A 23,343-nucleotide genomic window follows, 5' to 3' on the forward strand; every position below is an offset into this window, starting at 1 on the left:
CATATTCATCATAATTAAATTGCAATTGATAGTGGGTAATCTACACATACAGAAGATATATATGAAACAGTTAATTTTTTGTATGTTAATGTGGTAGATTGTATTAGTGTAGTACAAAATACATTTTATAAAGATAAAGGTATATTCCAGACAGATATGTATTTTGAGACTGAAAATAAACAGTAATATTTTGTCATTCTTAAGTAAAAATCATATGGCTTGATGTAAAACGTGTATTCAATATAAAGGATATCTGACAATATTACCAAAAAGGCAACAAGATATACTTACCACAGAAAGTATTATTTCTCCAGCTGATGGATATGCCTTCCTTCTGACAAGCATCTGCATATGCTGCTAACAAGCTACACAGAGTATCTGGATCTCCATTCAAAGCGCACATGTCAAAGACACAGCTGTCAACAAATCCTCCTGGACTGATAACAGAATTACAAACATGGAAAGGACCATCTTTACTTATCAGCAAACCACAGAATGCATCGCTCTTGTATAACTCTTCTTTTCCTGGTGGACAAGTTGGAGGAGGTGGGGGAGGTGTATCAGCCAGATTACAAAGTGGATCATCATCCTCAACCAACCAGCTCTGTCCAAGTTGTTCAGAGTTCTTGGCCTGTTCTCCATTTGGCATCATGTAATCATCTGATTTGCGATTGTTGAAGTTACCGCACATTCCACAGGTCAGTTTGGAGAAGTTACTAGGAAGTTTCACTTCTACAAAGGTGTCTACATCATAAGAGACAGTCAGCCTGAAATCTGTCTGCAGACTGACATACTTTCCAGTCCAAGTCACACTCACTGCTCCACCAACTAAACTTACAGGAAGTGAGGTCCAGATAGAATTGACCTAAATATAAAATAAGAATGTTAGTAATGAATTAGTAGTAAATACCTCTGGAAAACACCAGATAGGAAACAAATAAATGTTCATACTAACCAAAACACGATCTTTCTCATTTTTCACGATTTTGACTTCCTGGCCATAAACCTCAATAAGAACGTGTTTTACAAAAGACACTTTGGGATCTCCACGGTGTTCATTCTTTGCTTCAACATTAAAGTAATATGGAGAGGAAGTTGAACTGTTGCAGAGTTTGGCAAGAGTGTAAGTGCACAGACCCATGAAGTCATGATTGAGTCTGTCGAATGTATCATAATGTGGATCATTATGGACTCTACAAATGCCATATGTGAAGTAATGGCACCCAGGAACACCATTTGATATTCCACAATACTGGTTACTGGGACATGAATCACTGTTACATATTAATCCGCTTCCAAGTGAAGGACATTTGCACTTTATAGAGCAAGTGTCATCTGTCCAGAATTCATTGCCAACAGGATAGTACTTATCATCATCATCCCAACATCCACACTTGTCATCTGGAACGCATTTTGTTCCATAAAGGACGTATCCGGGGTCACAGATACAAGACTCAGTGCAGGGCAGAGTGCATGTGGATGGAGCTCCTGGATTGACACAAGTAGCTGGGCATGCGGTTCCACAGTGCTCATAATGACTGTTTGGTGGACACTTTGTTTCTGTGGAGGATGAAAGAGGCAATTTTTACTTTATAAAATCACTTGGATGGTTTATCTTTGTTTATGAATGTTTAAATATGTTTACACATGAGGCCCATTTAACTCAAAATTACAAATGAATAATTACGATTAAACTGTCAACAACTAACAGCTTGTATAAATATAACACACTGCTATCTAAGCTATCATATTGTATCTATATATCTACTAATTATTCCAATACATTCACAAATGTACTACACAAGGGGCCAAATTCTCAAAAAGTCTGCGTAACTTAAATTTCAGCAGTTAAGTTACACTGACTTAAAATTTCTACCTAAGTGCCTGATCGTCAAAGCACTTAGGTAGAAATTACACGCTGTGTAACTTAAGTGCCGCCGTCGTAAGGCGGTCCTCCTCTCCTGGGGGCGTTTAAAATTTAAATGAGGCGCGCTCCCGCGCCGGCCGTACTGCGCATGCGTGTGACGTCATTTTCCCGACGTGCAGCGCGCGAACGTAATTAACGCCGGTCGGCTTTGAGAATTTCGACGGGACACTAAAGTTGCGACGGGTGAAAAAAAAAGACGCGCCGGGAAAACAAATAATTATAAAAAAAAATTACAGCGTCGCTCGGCATGCATTCCTGAGAGGGAGAACTCCATGCCAATTTTCAAAGAAAAAAACGGCATGGGTTCCCCCCCCAGGAGCATACCAGGCCCTTAGGTCTGGTATGGGTTGTAAGGAGACCCCCCCACGCCGAAAAATTGACGTAGGGGGTCCCCCTACAATCCATACCAGACCCGTATCCAAAGCACGCTACCCGGCCGGTCAGGAAAGGGAGTGGGGACGAGCGAGCGCCCCCCCCCCCCCTCCTGAGCCGTGCCAGGCCGCATGCCCTCAACATGGGGGGGGGTTGGGTGCTCTGGGGCAGGGGGGCGCACTGCGGGCCCCCCCACCCCAGAGCACCCTGTCCCCATGTTGATGAGGACAGGACCTCTTCCCGACAACCCTTGCCATTGGTTGTCGGGGTCTGCGGGCGGGGACTTATCGGAATCTGGGAGTCCCCTTTAATAAGGGGGCCCCCAGATACCGGCCCCCCACCCTAAGTGAATGGATATGGGGTACATCGTACCCCTATCCATTCACCTGGAGGCAAAAAGTAAAATTTAGTAAACACACAACACAAGGCTTTTTAAAATAATTTATTATTCTGCTCCGGAGGCCCCCCCTGTCTTCGTTATTAGCTCAATTAGCAGGGGGGGCTTCTTCTTCCACTCTCCGGGGGTCTTCCGCTCTCCGGGGGTCTTCTCCGCTCTCCGGGGGGGGCTTCTCCGGACTCCGGGGGGCTTCTTCCATCTTCTCCCCTCTTCCGCTGTTGACTCGGCGAACCCCGGTTCTTCTGCAGCTCTCCGGTGCCTTCTTCTTCAGCGCTGGCTGCCTGCTATGTTTGTGTGTTAGCTCAATTAGTAACAGGCAGCCAGCGCGGTCTTCTGTGGCGTCAGGGTCTTCTCTTCCTTTCTTCCGATGTTGCCTCGTCGCCTGTTGTCGCTGTAATGATGGAAGCGCGCCTTGCATCACATTTATATAGGCATCACCGTCCCATCATGCTCCGGTAGGTACCCACGTGGTGGGTGCCTACCCACGTGCACCCACCACGTGGGTACCTGCCGGAGCATGATGGGACGTGATGCCTATATAAATGGGATGCAAGGCGCGCTTCCATCATTACAGCGACAAGAGGCGACGAGGCAACATCGGAAGAACAGAAGACAAGACCCTGACGTCACAGAAGACCGCGCTGGCTGCCTGTTACTAATTGAGCTAACACACAAACATAGCAGGCAGCCAGCGCTGAAGAAGAAGGCACCGGAGAGCTGCAGAAGAACCGGGGTTCGCCGAGTCAACAGCGGAAGAGGGGAGAAGATGGAAGAAGCCCCCCGGAGTCCGGAGAAGCCCCCCCCGGAGAGCGGAGAAGACCCCCGGAGAGCGGAAGACCCCCGGAGAGTGGAAGAAGAAGGGGGGGCCTCCGGAGCAAAATAATAAATTATTTTAAAAAGCCTTGTGTTGTGTGTTTACTAAATTTTACTTTTTGCCTCCGGGTGAATGGATAGGGGTACGATGTACCCCGTATTCATTCACTTAGGGTGGGGGGCCGGTATCTGGGGGCCCCCTTATTAAAGGGGACTCCCAGATTCCGATAAGCCCCCGCCCGCAGACCCCGACAACCAATGGCAAGGGTTGTCGGGAAGAGGTCCTGTCCTCATCAACATGGGGACAGGGTGCTCTGGGGTGGGGGGGCCCGCAGTGCGCCCCCCTGCCCCAGAGCACCCAACCCCCCCATGTTGAGGGCATGCGGCCTGGCACGGCTCAGGAGGGGGGGGGGACGCTCGCTCGTCCCCACTCCCATTCCTGGCCGGCCGGGTAGCGTGCTTTGGATACGGGTCTGGTATGGATTGTAGGGGGACCCCCTACGTCAATTTTTCGGCGTGGGGGGGTCTCCTTACAACCAATACCAGACCTAAGGGCCTGGTATGCTCCTGGGGGGGAACCCATGCCGGTTTTGAATTTAAAAATTGCCGTGGAGTTCTCCCTCAGGAATGCATACCAAATGCCGTCGCTGGAATGGGCCTTTACAAGGTTTGGCTAACTTTCCACATTATAAAACCAGCCCTAGTTTTGCGCCGGCAAATTCGGAACTTACGCAGAAATCAAAGTGCTGAAATGCTTTGAAAATCTGCTTAAGTCCTCATTTGCATACGCAAAGCTGCATTTCAATGAGAAATGCCCCCAGTGGCGGATGCGGTACTGCATCCTAAAATCTGACCGTGTAAGTGTCTTACACATGTCAGATTTTCTGCCTAACTTTGGAAAAAGCCTTTTGAGAATCGTTTCCAAAGTTAGGCACAGAGATACGCAGGCTGAACAGCAGTTAAGTCTGCGTATCTCTTTTGAGAATTTGGCCCAAGGTATTTATTTATTTGGAACATGAGTGTATTATATTGAAGTGTAGCATGATGAATATGTTTGCAGTCTCTAAAAAACAATTTACTTTCTGATATTTTACTGTTTCAACTTGTGATCACACAATACACAGTATACCTCCTTTTAAAAATATACTGATGACTTTCAATAAACAATAATAAATTAATAGCTTAAAGGACAGATATTAAAAATGTTGTTCTAAATACTGAGGAAAGAACCATATTTACCGCAGAAAGTGTTATTTCTCCAAGGTTCAATGGTGACTCCACTGGCTTGGCAGATCTCCGCATAAGTTTCAAGACTATTACATAGAATGTCTGGATTAAGTGTTGTTTCACACAAGTCATATACACAGTTGTTGAAGTAAATAGTTGGATCTATAACATTGTGGCAATCTCTAAATGGTCCGTTCTTGTCAGTTATCAGTCCACAGAAGCTGTTGCTGACAATAATGTTTTTCTCATCATCAGTACAATTTGGCTGAATGTCTACTCCAGGGGTACATCTGTAATATAAGTTGTGTAAGGTGTGCTGTTAAAATTAGACACATGGGTAAATACTGCATTCAAAACATAACAAAGAGAATACATTTACAAATTTTACCTTGTGTCATTGTCCACTTGCCAGCTGTTACCAAGACTTGTTGAATTTGATTCTAGTTGACCATCAGGATTTAAGAAGTCGTCGGCTGCATCTCCATTAAAGTTTCCACAAAGTCCACAAATTTTGCCAGAGTAGATACCTGGAATTGTCACCTGTACTCTGTGGTTACCATCACATTTCACTATTAGCCCAAAGCCTGTTGTCACCACAACATTAGATCCGCTTATAAATATATCAATTTCAGGATCAAGATGATATGACAAGGTCACTGTTTTGCCATCCACCTGTAAAAACACAAATTGTATAATTTTCTCTTTATAGGCCACACTACTCGAAATGTAAGTCAGAGAGCACTGGATTTATTTTTAATAAAGGAAATTGTTTATGTACTCAGATAAGTAGAGAATACATGCTTTAGGAAAAAGATCAGCTGTAATGTCAGTGTCACAGACAGAGACAAAAAATATGTCATAGTTACTAATGGAATGAAGATTTATGTGATGAAGAAAAGCTAAAAAATAAATAAATAAGGTCCATGGTAAAAGGTTTACAATTACTGTCCACTATAAATGACTCTGCTTCACTGACCTTGACCACTCTGTTTTGATCCAGTGTGATTCTGTACCCATGAACATCTATGTTCACATACTTGACGTAGGACACCCTGGTGTTGCCTCCTCTGTGCTCATTAGCAGCTTCCACATTGAAAACAGTCAGATTGACATCATCTTCACAGAGTTTAGACAATGTGTATGTGCAAGTGCCCATAAAGTGGTGAACTTGTTTATCAAAGGTGTAGTAATGAGGATCTCCATTTACTTCACACATACCTTAATGTAAGACAAAAACAAGGACCTGATATGTATAGGTTTATTTAAAATGAACACAATGGGCTTAGAGGCCCATCATATCGTAGTTTGATTACTAAAATTAACACAAGTAATTATAACATTCAGAATTTATAACTGCCCTTCCCATTTTGCTTTTATTATGTTTCATGGAAAACAATTTGCAATCAAATATCACAATGTCAATGAGTGGAAACTATTTCACTGAGCAGTTTCCCTAAAAACTTTATATAGATAGATACATACTGTAAAGCCTCGTACACACGATTGGATTTTCTGCAGACAAAGTGTCAGGCTTTTGTCCAAAGGGCTTTGGCCATGAACTTGTCTTGCATACAAACGGTACAGAGTTGTCGGCCAAAAAACACGAACGTAGTACTAAGTGAAATTTCAGCTCTTGAGCGCCACCCTTTGGGCGCCTTCTGCTAATGTCATGTTTGGTGAGCATTGATTCCGAGCATGTGTGTTTGTACTTTGGACTTGTGTCTGACGGACTTGTGTACACACAATAGGAAAATCTGACAACAGACCGTTGTCAGATGTCAGACCGCGGAAAATCTATAAGCCTGCCATCCAACATTTGTCGGCGGAAAGTCTGACAACAATTGTCTGATGGAGCGTACAAACGCTCAGATTTTAGGCCAACAGTCTGTCATCACACAATTCCCGTTGGAATATCTGTGTGTACGAGGCTTAAGAGTCTATTGAGAAATGTTGTTTACAAGATACTCACAACTTTTAGACATATTTCTAATTGGATACAATCAGAATAATGTGTGAATCCTAAGTAAAAGTTGTGTTAATTTTGTGTAAAAAAAAAAAAGATTCATAAATAGACTCTTTATAAAGCAGTGTTTTCACAACATGCATGCTGGTGTAGTTAAGAATATTTATACAATTCTTGTTGCCTCTACATAGAAAAAACAAAACAAAGGTTGAAATCAATAAATCAAAAGCCCAAAATAACTTTAGCATTAAATCAATCATTTCAGATAAAATAAAAAATAAAATCAGAGGTATAAAAATCTACCTGATTCTGGTGGCACAAATGGTGTGGTTGTTGTGGCAGTTGTTGTTGTTGTAGTTGAACCTGTTAAAATGAATGAAACCAGTTATAAAAGTGATTTCTTTTTTCTTTGCTTGTGTTAACTTCAGCAAATTGCAATTATTTGATATCTTGCTGCACAATGTCAGTAACAGCATAGCAACTATATCATGCTTCTTCATGCATAACTACAATACATAGCTGAATTGTGGTATGAGCCATATCTAGAAAGTAGCTGGATGCAAGTTATTTGACCTTCTAAGTTTACCATGAATAAATCAAACTGAATTCTTGTTTTATTTTTTTGAGATAAATGCATACCATCTCAATACAAAGCAAATGCACTCAGGTTCTAAAAAGAAAATTATTGCAGTGCTATAACTGTGACTAATTACATGTTGCACCAATGAACTATTGTAACAGTAATGCCTAGTACACACGATCGGTTTTCCCGCCGGTCAAAAGTACGAGGGGAAGACCGAGGGGAAAACCAAAAACCGTCTCGGTCCCTTTTTCCCTGTCCAGACGGCCGGTTTTCCTGACAGGAAAACTGTCAGGAGAGCTTTGGTTGGGAAAACTGTCCGTGTGTATTTCCCATTGGAAAACTGCGGGGAAAAAAATGCTGCGATTCGCGGTGAAAAAAAAAGAGAACATGTTCTCATTTTTTAAACCGCAGTTTTGCTGTCGGGAAACTGCTAAAGAGCATACACATAGACGCTTTTACCAGCCAAAGGAAAACACAGCAGTTTTTCCGACAGGAAAACCGATCGTGTGCACTAAGCATTACTGTTATTTTTCATGCAGTTTTCTTACTGATCTGTGTTAATTTTCAGTCAAGCAGTATATTAACTAAATGAATTGCCTTTTTTATATATATATATATATATATATATATATATATATATACACACATATATATATATATATATATATATATATATATATACACACATACACACATATTTTACATGAAAGTAAAAATGTGTTCTAATTAATATGTCATAATTAAAAATTTAATTAATTGAGAATTTAGTGTTGTTTGTTATACTTATAATATCATAATTATCTGATTAAAAAAAAAAACGATTGCCGTTTCTAAAGTGTGCCTGCGCCGTTGTCTACGGCGCAAGCGCCTTAGACATTGTCGCACGTCTCTATTGTAAATATCTCTTAAACCGTGTAGGTTTAGGAGATATTTCCAGCACCTACAGGTAAGCCTTAATATAGGCTCACCTGTAGGTAAAAGTAGTTGTACAGGGTGTATAACCACGGTAACACTAAAAAATAAAGCACACAAATAATTATTTTTGATAAAAGATCATATTTATACCACTAAAGAGATTTTTGCTTGTGAGGGTGTGTTTTTCTTGATATGACTTCAGGATATTTTTTAACTAATATTTTACATAATAATGTTGAGTTAGACATACCTGTAGACGTTGTAATAGTAGTTGTAGTGGTTAACACAGGTGTGGTAGAAGTTGATGTTTGCAAAGGAGTGGTTTCAGTATGGCCTAATGTTGTTGTAGATGTAGGAGAAATTGTACTACTGCCTGAAAGCCCAGGCGTGATATTTGTGGTAGTTGTACTGATCACAGTTCCTATTGTTGAACCAGTTGTTGATGTTGAAGAAGACGTGGGCACAGAGATAGTTGATCTCTCTGAAGTAATACCAGCTGTTGGCTTAGAAGTGGTGGTGCCTGATGTTGTAGTTTTTGTTCCCAAAGGTGTGGTGCTTGAAGTACTAGTGACAATGGTACCTGCTGTTGAACCAGTTGTGGAAGTTGAAGTTAGGACTGTTGCAGTCCCTGGAGATAATGTTGATCCTGATGTACTGGTAGGCGTTGAAGTGGTTGTACTTCCTGAAATAATACCAGCTGTTTGCTTTGAAGTGGTGGTCCCTGGAGTAGTAGTTTTTGTTCCTAAAGGTGTGGTGCTTGAAGTACTAGTGAAAATGGTGCCTGCTGTTGAACCAGTAGTGGAAGTTGAAGTAAGGACTGTGGCAGTCACTGAAGATGACGTTGATCCCGATGTACTGGTAGGATTTGAAATGGTTGTACTTCCTGAAATAATACTAGCTGTTTGCTTTGAAGTGGTGGTCCCTGGAGTAGTAGTTTTTGTTCCTAAAGGTGTGGTGCTTGAAGTACTAGTGAAAATGGTGCCTGCTGTTGAACCAGTAGTGGAAGTTGAAGTAAGGACTGTGGCAGTCACTGAAGATGACGTTGATCCCGATGTACTGGTAGGATTTGAAATGGTTGTACTTCCTGAAATAATACCAGCTGTTTGCTTTGAAGTGGTGGTCCCTGGAGTAGTCGTTTTGGTTCCTAAAGGTGTGGTGCTTGAAGTACTAGTGAAAATGGTGCCTACTGTTGAACCAGTAGTGGAAGTTGAAGTAAGGAATGTTGCTGTCCCTGAAGATGATATTGATCCTGATGTACTGGTAGGCTTTGAAATGGTTGTACTTCCTGAAATAATACCAGCTGTTTGCTTTGAAGTGGTGGTCCCTGGAGTAGTAGTTTTTGTTCCCAAAGGTGTGATGCTTGAAATACTAGTCAATGTTGTGCCTGTTGCTGTTGAGCCAGTTGTGGATGTTGAAGAAAGAGTTGTGGTCACTGAAGAAGTTGATATGGTACCAGTAGGCACTGAGATGGTTGAACCTTCTGAAGTAATACCAGCTGTCTGCTTTGATGTGGTGGTCCCTAAAGAACTTGCGGTACTTGAAGCTGTGGCAGTAAATCAAGAATGTAATTTATCTATAAACTATTTTTTTTAATCTCTATATGCATTAAAAATATCTATCTATCTATCTATCTATCTATCTATCTATCTATCTATCTATCTATCTATCTATCTATCTATCTATATATCCATCTATTCTGAGGCTATGCAAAACAAAAACGTTCTGTACTAGCTGCACCTGCTAAGTTTCTTTGCATATGTTTTTTTTATGGTGCTCCAAATACATTAGGGAGACAATCTTATAGAAGTCTATAACAGACTACTGTGGACTTTTGCATAAAAGATGTAAACAATTGCTGAAGACCTAATGCTAAGGCTAATATGTTTCCATACCATGCCAACATTCTATATCTACCTTGTTGAAAGCAATTGGTATATTTAAGTACTAATAATGTAAAACAAACAAACATATAAAATTCTAGCAACAATTAAGTTGTCAAATGTGTTTTATTCACAAAATTGTTGGATGTTGATTGATAAACACATTTTTCACATCTCCAGGAACTTAATTTTAGTGGTATACAAGAGAAAAAATACATTTCTGTAAAATTAAATAAGATTAATTGATGGTTAGCCACACAGGAGACGTTAACCTTGGTCAATATACACATGAATAAGGAATCATTTTGATTTAACCTCAAATTCCTTAGGCTATGCAGTCCTTGCTTTTTTCATGGCCTTTAAATCAACACATTTCTGTATGAATTAATTAAAAAATACAATTACAAAACCAATTAAATGCACTTACTAATAGAAACCAAACAGATGTAACCTTTGTTCCACCCAAGCATGGAACTTCCGCTTATCGTGTTCCCGCATCGCATACAACTTGCAGGCAGTTTACACTGCCCTATGCAAATCGCTGCCGGTGTCAATACAAAGTTAATGACACCCCCAGATCGGTATGCATGGGTGTGAACACCCATGCGATCTGGTTCTGGTGTGGAACAAAAAAAGAGTCCTGCATGACTTTGGTCCGAATTCAGCCATACAATCTGTGTGGCTGAATTTGCATCGCACAGACATTGCATGTGATTTGCTCAGCAATTTGGTGCAAATCACATACAATATCTGACATCACAGCAGTGTGAACCCAGCCTAACTCCTCATTTGTTGAGAAAAAAAATCTCTTCTAGGTGATCTGTGTATATTGCAGGGATTTTAACAAACGTTGTTGCAGATTCCTATATTTTGTAGATCTGAAGGAATAGCTGTGTGTTTGTTTGTATCTCTCTGCAGAGTAGATCCGTATGGGAGTGGTTTTATAGTTATCAATCAGCTGCTGCACCTGAAGGGCTCTAATGAGGAAATTGGCACGGTCTGCATCCCATTAGATGTGATTTACATGTGAGAGTATCCCACCAAAATTTAATTTTTACTGCAAGGGATGCTCAAAATCTGATTTGTATCTTAGTGCAGACTTCTGGTAAAATCAGTGAGCCAATCACACATGCGGGAAATGACATTTCTGGGGGGTGTTCTGCACACCATCTGTGTACAGGATGCCTCCAGCTATTTAGATTGAAATTTAAAGGTAATATTTAATTACTTGTATTGCAATTGCACGCACACATTTTTTTTCACACAAAAGTGGAGTTACCCTTTAAAGCGGGGGTTCACCCGTACATAACACTTTTTTCCCTTAGATGGATGCTCGTTTTGTCTGGGGGAATCGGCTAGTTGTTTTAAAATATGAGCTGTACTTACCGTTTACGAGATGCATCTTCTCCGCCGCTTCCGGGTATGGGCTGCGGGACTGGGCGTTCCTATTTTGATTGACAGTCTTCCGAGAGGCTTCCGACGGTCGCATCCATCGCGTCACGATTTTCCGAAAGAAGCCGAACGTCGGTGCGCAGGCGCAGTATAGAGCCGCACCGACGTTCGGATTCTTTCGGCTACTAGTGACGCGATGGATGCGACCGTCGGAAGCCTCTCGGAAGACTGTCAATCAAGAAGGAATGCCCGCTCCCGAAGACCCATACACGGAAGTGACGGAGAAGATGCAGTTCGAAAACGGTAAGTACAGCTCATATTTTAAAAACAACTAGCCGATTCCCCTAGACAAAATGAGCATCCATCTAAGGGGATTCTTTGAAAAAATTGTTTTATGGGTGAACTCCCGCTTTAAGTAATTCTGCACTTCGGACAACATTTTCTTGTGTGGATTGTTGCAGCTAGCCATCAAGTAACCAGTCAATGGGGGTTGATGTATTAAGACAAATAGACTGTGCACCATGCAAAGAATAACCAATCACATGCAAGGAAAACATTTTTTTATTTTTGCTTGCACATGATTGGATTATGGAAGTCAGCAGAGCTTCTGCTCTTTTACTAAGCTCTGGAGCAACTGCTCTTGCAGAGTGCACAGTTATTTTGCCTTTAATTAATCAACCCCATTATCTTCACCATCATCAATTAGACATACATAAAACATACAAAGGGAAAATGCCAAAACACAGCAAATTACAATTTATGAATTGAACTATGCACGATGTGAAAGTATTACTGAATTCTGAAATTAAACATGATTATGCAATATGATTCAGGCATATTGATAATTAACAAGCATAGCTGAATCAACATGTATTGTATCTTGATAGAATGAATAATATTAGTAATAGTGGACTGCAAAGAAAAAGTTGGGTGCTTGGAAAATGAGTGTCAGTTGTCAGTCTTAACATGAGAGACTCAGTAGTATATGGAGTGTCTGTACACAAAAATAAAGTGTTTGTAAAACAAAAACTTTTTCTAGTTTTGGATAGATCGGGGAAGGGTTGGAATTTGTGTCAGGTTTTTTTTTATTTGTGTCCCTGTTAGAAAGAATCACCCCTCTATTTTTCAGGATGACAATTGTCACCAAATCAATTTTACAGTTGTCACCAGAGCAAAAGGCGAGGGTCGGAAATGAAAATTCCCCTTTTGAGATTGCCTTCTTATCCAGGACAGGAGATCAGAGGAGTCTTCCCAATGAGACACAGGCATCAAAAAATAAACTGCCAGGGGTCTTAACCCATGACTATTCTATCCAAAACAATAAATTAAATTAGATTAAATTAAATTTAAATTAATGAATACAATTGTTTATACATGCACTTTAAATTAGAATTGTAAGAATAGTGTTATTGTTATAAAAATAATGTTGCTAACAGGAACTGTTTGTGACAAATAAATATGTTTCAATAAGAATTATATTGTAGATTATCAAAAGTATAGTATATATAGTATTTCTGTGATTTATTCCATCAGTTCACATTAGCTACACATACTAAATTGTCTACCAGTGACAATTCTATGTATTCAAATTATAGTTATTAGTTGTAACAATAATTAATTAATATAATAATAATGAATTAATAACAATTATTTTTCTAAACAAAATTAGCAACATGCAGGAGAGAAAATCATACATTATTATAACTATGTTCATTATGAATGCTTTTTTTGAACTCATGCAGAAACAAAAATAAAATAAAACCTGACAAGTCACTAGGTCAGGCTTCTTAGGTCCCTGCCTTTAGAAAGTTATGTGTATCCTATTTATTAGGCCCTATGCATTATATGCAAGTAAGGCCCAACATTGTATAGAACAATTCCTGAATTAAATGCCACTGTACAAACATGTCTCATACAGAATATCTTCATTGTATTTTTCATTTTTATATTGTTATTACTATTATTATTGATAAAATAATATTTTTAAATGCTAATCTAAAAATGTTGTATAGAAGAAAGAAAAAGGTAGTAAAATGATAAGAATAGTTATACACATTTACAACCTGTGAGCATTTACTGTATAAGTGTATGTTAATGTTGAATACATTTAATATTTTTATCTACAGTATGATAGCTGGGTGGACTTACACTCACTGTATCACCTACACATTTTAGTATATGAAAATGTGTACCCTGCACAGCAGTCATACAAATAACTAGTACTATTGTAAATCTAAAACTGTTTTGTATAAGGACTGCAATCTATAATATCAAACTGAGTTAAAATCATACATTTTAAGTGTAAGTCAGATTTGCATGACTTTTATTATGTCAAACTGTCACGTAAGTATGCATGACTTCCAATGTATGATCAAGGTCTTACAATCTATAACATTAAAATAAATTGATTTATTATAAATTATAACCAACTCTTTAAAATTAGCAATATATTTACCTGATGATAATGATGGTGATGATGAAACTGAGGTAGCCACTGTAGAAATTGTTGCTGGTCTTGAGGTAGAGATGGTAGAAGTAGTAGTAGAAGAAATTGAAGTGGAAGTAGTAGACATTGTAATGGAAGTAGAACCAGTAGACGATAGAGTAGATGTAGAAGAAGTAGAAGTTGGGGTTGAAGAAGAAACAGTAGAAGCCGAAATGGATGTTTTAGTAGAGGACGGAACGACAGTCACAGTAGGAGTAGTGCTGGTACGGGTTGTGGTTTTAGTTGATGACACAGTCGAGCCTACAGGGACAAATTGTCTAATAACTATTTATAACTAAAAATATAACAAACCACATATTTTATGTTTATAGAGCACATCTTATCCAAATGTAAAAGTAAAACTGTCTGCACAGATGTGTCCTCAGGAAAGAGCCATGTGGTGCAGATATGTTGATGACAGGTTCACTAGAAAGAACATTTCACAGAACAGATTAAAGTGTAAGTAAACCCTCCTATCATTTTCAGCCAAGGAGGCTGCCATCTTTGCCTCTGTTTAATCTGCAACTGCCATGATGCTGCACATGTGATCAGCTATGACACCAGCCATTGAATGGTTTGACAGTTTGGTTGAGAGCACAACCAATGGGAGTGTTACATTTCCAGCATGTGCCGTAAATGAAACTGTTTTATGGATGGGTTTGCTTCCACTTTAAGCAGTCAGCTTATGTATCAGCTCATGGGCTTACCCAGTTTAGACTGACTAGATTGGTGAAATATTGAATGTTCCTCTAGTTATAAAATTTTATAGGATGAATATTAAAATACAATTCTGGGTATCTGTCATAATTGAACCTCTCAAGACCTCCTGCTCTCTAATTCCCTTGTTTCCTCCTCCAATGCTCACCTCCAGGACTTCTCCAGAGACTCTCCAATCCTCTGGAGCTCTCTACCTCAATCTTTATAGCTATGTCCTACTCTATGCACCTTTAGGCGAGTCCTAAATACTGATCTCTTGAGGGAAGCCAATCCCGTCTCCGCCTTCACCTAACAACTGCACTTTTAAAGATTGTAAAGGTTTTTCTTTTCTAAAATAGTAAACATGTTATAATTACCTGCTCTGTGCAATGGTCTTGCACAGAGCAGCCCTGAACCCCCTCATATGGGGAACCCCACCAGCACTCTTGCTCCTCCTATTCTGTGTGTGCTTCCATAGCAACTCTATAGCAAGCTGCTTGTTAATGGGGGAACCCAGTTGTGCTGTGTGTGTGTATTGACATGTTCAACCGAGCCCCGCCCCTTGCTCTCGACTTACAGAAGCCAATGGCTTTCACTGCTGCCTCTGTGAGCAGAGAGAGAGAAGAGAGCTGCTTCAAATGGGCACAGCACTGGATCAAGATAGCACTCAGGTAAGTATACAGGGGGGTGTATATCTAACACGTCTAAGACACCATATCCAAAAAAGGGTCAGAAAAACCCTTCAGGTCTCAGTAGCATAAGATGTGTCATCTCAAGTTACTCAGCTACCGTCTGTAATCACCAGAGTGTACAGCCCTAACCAAATGCAGAAGGCATAGATTCCCTGCTCAGAATTCTCCATGGGAATGAGCAGAATTTCCTAGATGTTTTGATCCACATCCAAATACCATAGTAATGCCCAGAAGGTGGGTTACAAGTACACCAGCTAACACATTTTAGCAGACATAGATATTTAGCCATATAGTTTTTTTAGCACATAGGTTATTGGCCAAGCTAGGCTGGGTAGATTTCACAGAAAGAGGACAATGTCCCTAATAGGCCAGCTGTATAAGGAAAATGTAAAGCAATCTGAATGTTTGTCAGAATTAAACGTTTAATCATTTCACAAACTACTTTTCTGTCAATTTTAGCTTTATACAGAGTCATTCATATGCTACATAAGTCATTGCACGTAGAAAGGTCTGTTTTGAACTGGTTCAGACAAATCCAGACCCAGTCTGGCTCATACAAATTTAGATCCATCATTTACATTTCTTAACCATTGAGGGTGGAACAGCTTGTTGAAAATAAGCTTGTTGAAAAATATTTATGTTATTCCATGTTCTCATTGTAAACAAATAGCTGTGCAGTGATGATTTTATTTGGTGTGTAAAGCTGGCCATACATTAGTCGATTTTCAAATCATTCGTATGAAAATTTGCATGAAAATCATTCGTATGAAAAGTTGCATGAAAATTCTCATCAGTACGTTTGATGATATGCTGGACCACAGTCACTCACATTAATTTATTCAAGAAAAAAATTCCATCCTGCTCCTTCAAATTTTCTTTCCACTGTGGATGTCAATTTGCCCCCAATAACAATTACTAATTCAAATGAACATTCCCAAAATGAAATTCTTCTAACACAATTCTACAAGTGTATTGCCAGATATGGACTAATAAAACTACTCAAACTATTTACCTGTCGGTTTTGCTGTTACAGTGGTGGTGGTGGTAGTTGTTGCTGCTAAAAAGACAAAAGTTAATTTTTTATCAATGCAGTCTTAGAATACACAAGCCAGACATCCTAAAGAAATGTTTAAAGCCTAGCTCCAACCATGTTACACCCATATTTAGGTTGTATCATGTCACATGGTTGCAAGCTGACCCCCCCCCCCAAACCATCCCAACCATCCTGACAGTGTGCAGATGTTTTTTTATCCTTGCAGCCACTGTCCCTTTTGAAATCAATGCAGCTGTATGGGTCTCCAGTCACACAGCCACATTATTCATTGATCTGTGAATGAATAGATGAACTACAAGCCCCATCTGCCTTTGTGACAATCATTTAATCATATTAAACTGAAATGTTCAGCCTTTATTAGATACTAGCTGAATACCCGGCGTTGCCCGGTCTTCCTATCTAAACCTTTTGGGGAGGAAAATCATAGTAATATAAATATACCCATCTTTTATATAAGGGTGTAGGTAAGGGTTAATTTAACTGTCATATATTTTTATTTGGCATATAAGTAATATGTGTACCAGGTATTATTGAAATATCTCCAGGCGTACAGAAGTTATGTGGGAACATACATTTCCCATTGATTTGCATGGGATTTTAAACAAAAACCCCGACCCTCACAAATGGGGGTAGTTAAGGGATAAATTAACTATCCTATAGTTTAAGTGGACATATAAGTAACATGTGACCAAGTGTTATCGAAATATGTACAGCCGTTTGGAAGTTATGAAGTAACATGTATTTCCCATAGAGTTGAATGGGACTTTAAAGGAAAACCCCGACCATGGCAAATGGGGGTGGGTAAGGGTTAAACCACCTATCCTATGTTTGTTGCTGACATATAAGTAACATGTGTGCCAAGTTTCATGTTAATATCTTTAGCTGTTTGGACGTGATGCTGGAACATACATATATACATACATACACACACACACACACGTTGAGTTTTATATATATAGATTATTTTAAGACTAGGAAAGAACCAAGACAACAGTCTGTCATGGATGGATCACAGCTTACCAGTACAATATCCTGGGTAAAAAGAAATATCATCTATAGCAACATCACTACGGAAATCTTCACCTCTGACACCGTCAATGAAAATCTGTTGACAAAATTCATGAGGTTATAGCTAATAGCCAGAACTGGGTTTATAATATGCCAGTGCAAAGAGCACAATGACTAAAAAGCACAATAACACACAAAAAGAGATCAAACTATTTTTAATAGTTTTCATAAAATCAATTTGGCAAAAGAAATACTTTGCATACCTGGATAATATCACTTTCAGGCAGGAAAATCTTCTCTAAATACCACATGTCCCCATGATCTCCTTCTATAGTGAAGACATCTTCCAAACCATAATCTCTTAGTACTGACACCCTCAGCTTCATGTATTTTGCTGCTCCGTACATGTGATACCAAAACTCTAAGCAATGAGTTCCAGTGAAACAATTTGCAGGACTCTCCAATCTTGCAAAGTCTCCCTCTTCTGAATCCTGTCCATTAATGTATAGATAGTAGCCATCTGTTTAAATAAAAATATTAATGCTGAAGTACCTTTTCTGTTATTAATCATTATTTTGGAAGTTTTATAAATGAATAAAAACAGAGAAAGTAAGTAAATAAATGACTTACATTCTGTTGTGTGGTCAGATGATGGTCCAGTAGAATCAGAAGGGGTTGAACCATTCCAGTGTATCCAGTCCATGTTATCACTCGTTGATTGTTTCCAGTTACACAAGTTCACATCAAAAGAACAATCTAAACGGCATACATCTGTTTTAGGAAACACAGACAACATTTATGAGTTATATTGTACATATTGTATAATACATGTGCAAGCTTTAAAGCTGAACTTGAGGCAGATATCATAGGCACCATTTAATACAGCTATGCTTTCCATAAATTGGTAAGTATATTAATGTATCTTTGTATCAGCGTAAGGCAATCCCCTATAGAGCACCAGCCATAATGATAGAGGAAGGGACAGCCATTCAACCAAACACACACCACTGTATTCTAGAGCCAATTCAGCCTGACACAGTGAACATGTTTACTGGAGGAATATTTATAGAGGTGACCGAGTCGGCTGCTGATCCATTATTGTCAGTAGGCTGGGATACGGAGGTCACACTTCTATATTTCATAGCTGTAACTGAGAACGTTTTGTTTCCCTCTTAGCTGTACATTGTGCAGGAGTTTGTGAATAACAAAACTTACAGAACAGGATTATAAATATTTACATACAGTATAAGTATTTAAATGGTTTATTTAGCTCTGATATATGCAAATAAAGTGTATGTTACTCCAATATTTCAAATCCTGATATACAGTATGTCTGTGATACCATGTATTATATTTAAAAGTATCCAGCTATCTTTGCATCACTTCATTTGTATGAAATACATGATGATCCTTCTAGTCCCTTGCTTTCCAATTTTAAACCGATCACACTAGGCATGGAAGCACAGCGTGGTTAGTTTTCTTCTTTGCATTGTACTTGAGAGCACAGTCTGCCTGTACTCCAAGTCAGACTTGTGCTGAACTGCTCCCCATGCACAGCTAACATCTCACTCAGAACATCAGTGTACTGCTCTTTCTCTGGGTCCTGTTGACACATCCCCCTGAAGTCTTCACCCCCACCTCTCAAATCATCTTATGCAGCTGAGAAAAGAGGTCATGTGATCACTTAAAGTGGATGTAAACCCACTACCATCATTTACATGATATTAACATATTTAATATCTATAATGATATACATGCCTCCTGCATGTATTGTTTTTTTTTATTACTCACCCCTCAGCTGTAAGGAGCCCCACAATATCGCCAAATTGGTGGGCGTATCTGATTCTCGGTGCTCAGTGGGTGGAGTCGTGACGTCAGAGGACTCCTCCGCCCACCGCTATACTCCCCTGGCCAGCGTTGCGAGGACAAGACTCGTGCCAGGGGAGACTGAAGTGCAGGAGTGACAGAGCGCGTTCTGTGAAGAAGCAGAGCGCAGTCCAGTTACTCCTGCACACGTGCACAAGAAACAGGAGATGAGAGAGGAGGAGCTTACTCCTCCACCCCGCCCCTCGTCCCCCTCCATGTCTTTCACATCCTGCCAGTCCCTTGCTTTCCAATTTCAAACTGATCAAACTAGGCATGGAAGCACATCCATTGCAACCTGGTTAGTTTTCTTCTTTGCATTGTACTCAGGAGCACATTCTGCCTGTACTCCAGTGGTCAGACTTGTGCTGAACTGCCCCAATGCACAGCTAACATCTCACTCAGAACATCAGTGTACTGCTCTTTCTCTGGGTCCTGTTGACACATCCCCCCTGCAGTCTCCACCCCTACCTCTCATAGCATCTTATGCAGCTTATAAAAGAGGTCATGTGATCACTTCACCACTTAAGGACCGCCGCATGATGTCCCCTTTAAGAGCCCAGCCGTGGGTCGCGCACGCACGCAACACGGTCCGAAGCTCCGTGACCGTGCCCTCGGGCCCCGCGGACCCGATCGCCACCGTTGTCCCGCGATCGGTCACAGGATCTGAACAACGGGGAGAGGTGTGTGTAAACACATCTTCCCCGTTCTTCACTGTGGCAATGCCAGTAATCGTCTGTTCCCTGATATAGGGAACGACGATCACTGATGTCACACATCCAGCCCAGCCCCCCTACAGTTAGGAACACAGATGAGGTCACACTGAACCTCAACAGTGCCCCTTAGTGGTTAACTCCTTCACTGCATTGTCATTTTTACAGTAATCAGTGCATTTTTATAGCACTTTTCGCTGTGAAAATGACAATGGTACCAAAAATGTGTCAAAAGTGTCCGATTTGTCCGCCATAATGTCGCAATCACGAAAAAAATTGCTGATCGCCGCCATTAGTAGTAAAAAATAATTATTAATAAAAATGCCATAAAACTATCCCCTATTTTGTAAACGCTATACATTTTGCACAAACCAATCGATAAACGCTTATTGCGATTTTTTTTACCAATAGTATTGAAAAGAATACGTATCGGCCTAAACTGAGGCAAAAAAAAATCATATCTTTTTTGGGGATATTTATTATCGCTCTATTTGTGTTTTTAGCGCAAAAAATAAAAACCGCAGAGGTGATCAAATACCACCAAAAGAAAGCTCTATTTGTAGGAAAAAAAGGACGCCAATTTTGTTTGGGAGCCACGTCGTACGACGGCACAATTGTCAGTTAAAGCGACGCAGTGCCGAATCGCAAAAAGGGGCAAGGTCCTTAACCTGTATAATGGTCCGGGTCTTAAGTGGTTAAAGAAAAAAAAGGTATTTATAAATAAAAACATGATTATGCAATATGATTCAGGCATATTGATTATTAACAAGCATAACTGAAAACAACATGTATTGTATCTTGATAGAATGAATAATATCAGTAATAGTGGACTGCAAAGAAAAAGTCGGGGTACTTGGTAAATGAGTGTCAGTTGTCAGTCTTAACATGAGAGACTCAGTAATATATGGAGTGTCTGTACACAAAAATAAAGTGTTTGTAAAACTAAAACCGCGTACACACGACCATTTTTAATGTCCTAGAAAAAACAACGTGATTCTTGTCAAGCCTGCCTTGCATACACACGATCGTGAAAAAAAAAAAGCTTGAGCTAAGCGCGGTGACGTACAACACATACGATGGCACTATAAAGGGGAACTTCCATTCAGATGGTGCCACCCTTTGGGCTGCTTTTGCTGATTTCGTATTAGTAAAAGTTTGGTGAGAGATGATTCCTGCTTTTCAGCCTGTGTGCTTTTCAGTCTGTTACAGCGTGACGAATGTGCTATCTTCATTACAAACGCTAGTTTTACCAGAAGGAGTGCTGCCGTCTCATAACATCGTTAAATCCTACACACAAACGTTTTTCACAATGTGAAAAATGACAATGTGAAAAATTACGAGAAAAATTAGAGCATGTTCTAAATTTTTAATGGCCATTTTTCACGTCGAGAAAAATGCTCTGGAGCCTACACACGATCGTTTTTAATGACCAATTTTAAAAATTGCATTTTTCACGTCATGAAAAACGGTCGTGTGTATGCGGCATAAACCTTTTTCTAGTTTTGGATAGATTGGGGAAGGGTTGGAATTTGTGTCAGGTGTTTTTTTATTTTATCTTTGTGTCGCTGTTAGGATGAATCAACCCACTATTTGTCAGGGTGACCATTGTCAACATTGTCACCAAATTAATTTTGAGTTGTCACCAGAGCAAAAGGTGAGGGTCTGTAATGAGAATTCCCCTTTTAAGATTGCCTTATTATCCAGGAGGTCAGAGGAGTCTTCCAATGAGACACATGCATCAAAAAATAAACTGCCAGGGGTCTTAACCTTTGTCTATTCTATCCAAAACAATTAAATACATTTGATTAAATGTAATTAAAATAAATTAATACAATTGTCTATACATGCACTTTAAGTGCTATTGCTATCTAAATAATGTTACTGTGATGTTGCTAACAGGAATTGTTTGTGACAAATGAATATGTTTCAATATGAATAATATTGTAGATCATCAAAAGTATAGTATTTCTGTGATTTATTCCATCAGTTCACATTAGCTACACATACAAGAGTGTCTACCAGTGACCATTCTATGTATTCAAATTATAGTTATTAGTAACTTGTAATAATAATGAATTAATGACAATTATTTTTCTAAACAAAATTAACAACATGCAGGAGAGAAAATCATACATTATTATAATTATGGACATTATGAACGCTGTTTTGAACTCAGGCAGAAACAAAATTAAAATAAACCTGACATAACAGTAAAGTCACTAGATCAGGCTTCTTAGGTCCCTGTCTTCGGAAAGGTTATGTGTACCATACAGTATTTATTAGGCGCTATACATTATATTCAAGTAAAGCCCAACATTTTATAAAACAATTCCTGAATTAAATGCCAGGCAACCGTATAAACATGTCTCATACAGAATATGTTCACAATATTTTTAATTTTTACTTTTTATATTGTTATATTGCTATTACTATTATTATAGATAACAAAATATTTTCAAATTCTAATCTAAAAATGTGGTATAGAGAAAAGTAAAATATAGTAAAATTTATGCACATTTACAACCTGTGTGCACTTACTGTATATGTGTATGTTAATGTTGAATGCATTTAATAAATGTATTTACATTATGATAGCTGGGTGGACTTACACTCACTGTATCACCTATACATTTTAGTATATGAAAATGTGTACCCTGCACAGCAGTCATACAAATAACTAGTACTATTGTAAATCTAAAAGTGTTTTGTGTAAGGGCTACAATCTATAATTAAAATTATACATTTTAAGTGTAAGTCAGATTTGCATGTCAAACTGTCATGTAAGTATGCATGACTTCCAATTTATTATCAAGGTCTTACAATGTGTAATACCAAAATAAATAGATTTATTATAAATAATACCCAACTCTTTAAAATTAGCAATATATTTACCTGGTGATGATGCAACTGGGGTAGCCACTGTAGAAATTGTTGCTGGTCTTGAGGTAGAGATGGTAGAAGTAGTAGTAGAAGAAATTGGAGTGGAAGTAGTAGACGTTGTAATGGAAGTAGAACCAGTAGACGATAGAGTAGATGTAGAAGAAGTAGAAGTTGGGGTTGAAGAAGAAACAGTAGAAGCCGAAATGGAAGTTTTAGTAGAGGACGGAATGACAGTCACAGTAGGAGTAGTGCTGGTAGATGTTGTGGTTTTAGTTGATGACACTGTAGAACCTACAGATACAAAGACAAATTGTCTAATAACTATTTATAAATACTAATTTAACAAACCACATATTTTATGATCATAGCGCACTCCTTATAAAAGTAAAACTGTCTGCACAGATTTGTCCACAGGAAAGAGCTATGTGGCCCAGATATATTGATGTCAGGTTCATTAGCAAGAACATTTCACAGAGCAGATTA

General features: G+C 39.2%; 1 protein-coding gene across 1 annotated transcript in view; it reads right to left on the reverse strand.

Annotated features, from left to right (window-relative positions):
* LOC120935683 (IgGFc-binding protein-like) overlaps nucleotides 1–23,343 on the reverse strand; it is a 193,103-nt gene that overhangs the window by 70,917 nt on the left and 98,843 nt on the right. Inside the window, exons 39-51 of the mRNA XM_040347737.1 lie at nucleotides 22,873–23,151; nucleotides 18,035–18,175; nucleotides 17,668–17,924; nucleotides 17,417–17,501; nucleotides 16,355–16,399; nucleotides 13,925–14,215; nucleotides 8,448–9,740; nucleotides 7,003–7,062; nucleotides 5,713–5,954; nucleotides 5,125–5,408; nucleotides 4,749–5,026; nucleotides 956–1,560; nucleotides 292–865 (exon numbers count right to left, since the gene is read on the reverse strand). Of these exons, the coding sequence (XP_040203671.1) occupies nucleotides 292–865; nucleotides 956–1,560; nucleotides 4,749–5,026; nucleotides 5,125–5,408; nucleotides 5,713–5,954; nucleotides 7,003–7,062; nucleotides 8,448–9,740; nucleotides 13,925–14,215; nucleotides 16,355–16,399; nucleotides 17,417–17,501; nucleotides 17,668–17,924; nucleotides 18,035–18,175; nucleotides 22,873–23,151 (4,434 nt within the window). The remainder of the gene's footprint in view (nucleotides 1–291; nucleotides 866–955; nucleotides 1,561–4,748; nucleotides 5,027–5,124; nucleotides 5,409–5,712; nucleotides 5,955–7,002; nucleotides 7,063–8,447; nucleotides 9,741–13,924; nucleotides 14,216–16,354; nucleotides 16,400–17,416; nucleotides 17,502–17,667; nucleotides 17,925–18,034; nucleotides 18,176–22,872; nucleotides 23,152–23,343) is intronic.

The sequence above is a fragment of the Rana temporaria genome, chromosome 4, assembly GCF_905171775.1.
Source record: "Rana temporaria chromosome 4, aRanTem1.1, whole genome shotgun sequence".
NCBI lineage: Eukaryota > Metazoa > Chordata > Amphibia > Anura > Ranidae > Rana > Rana temporaria.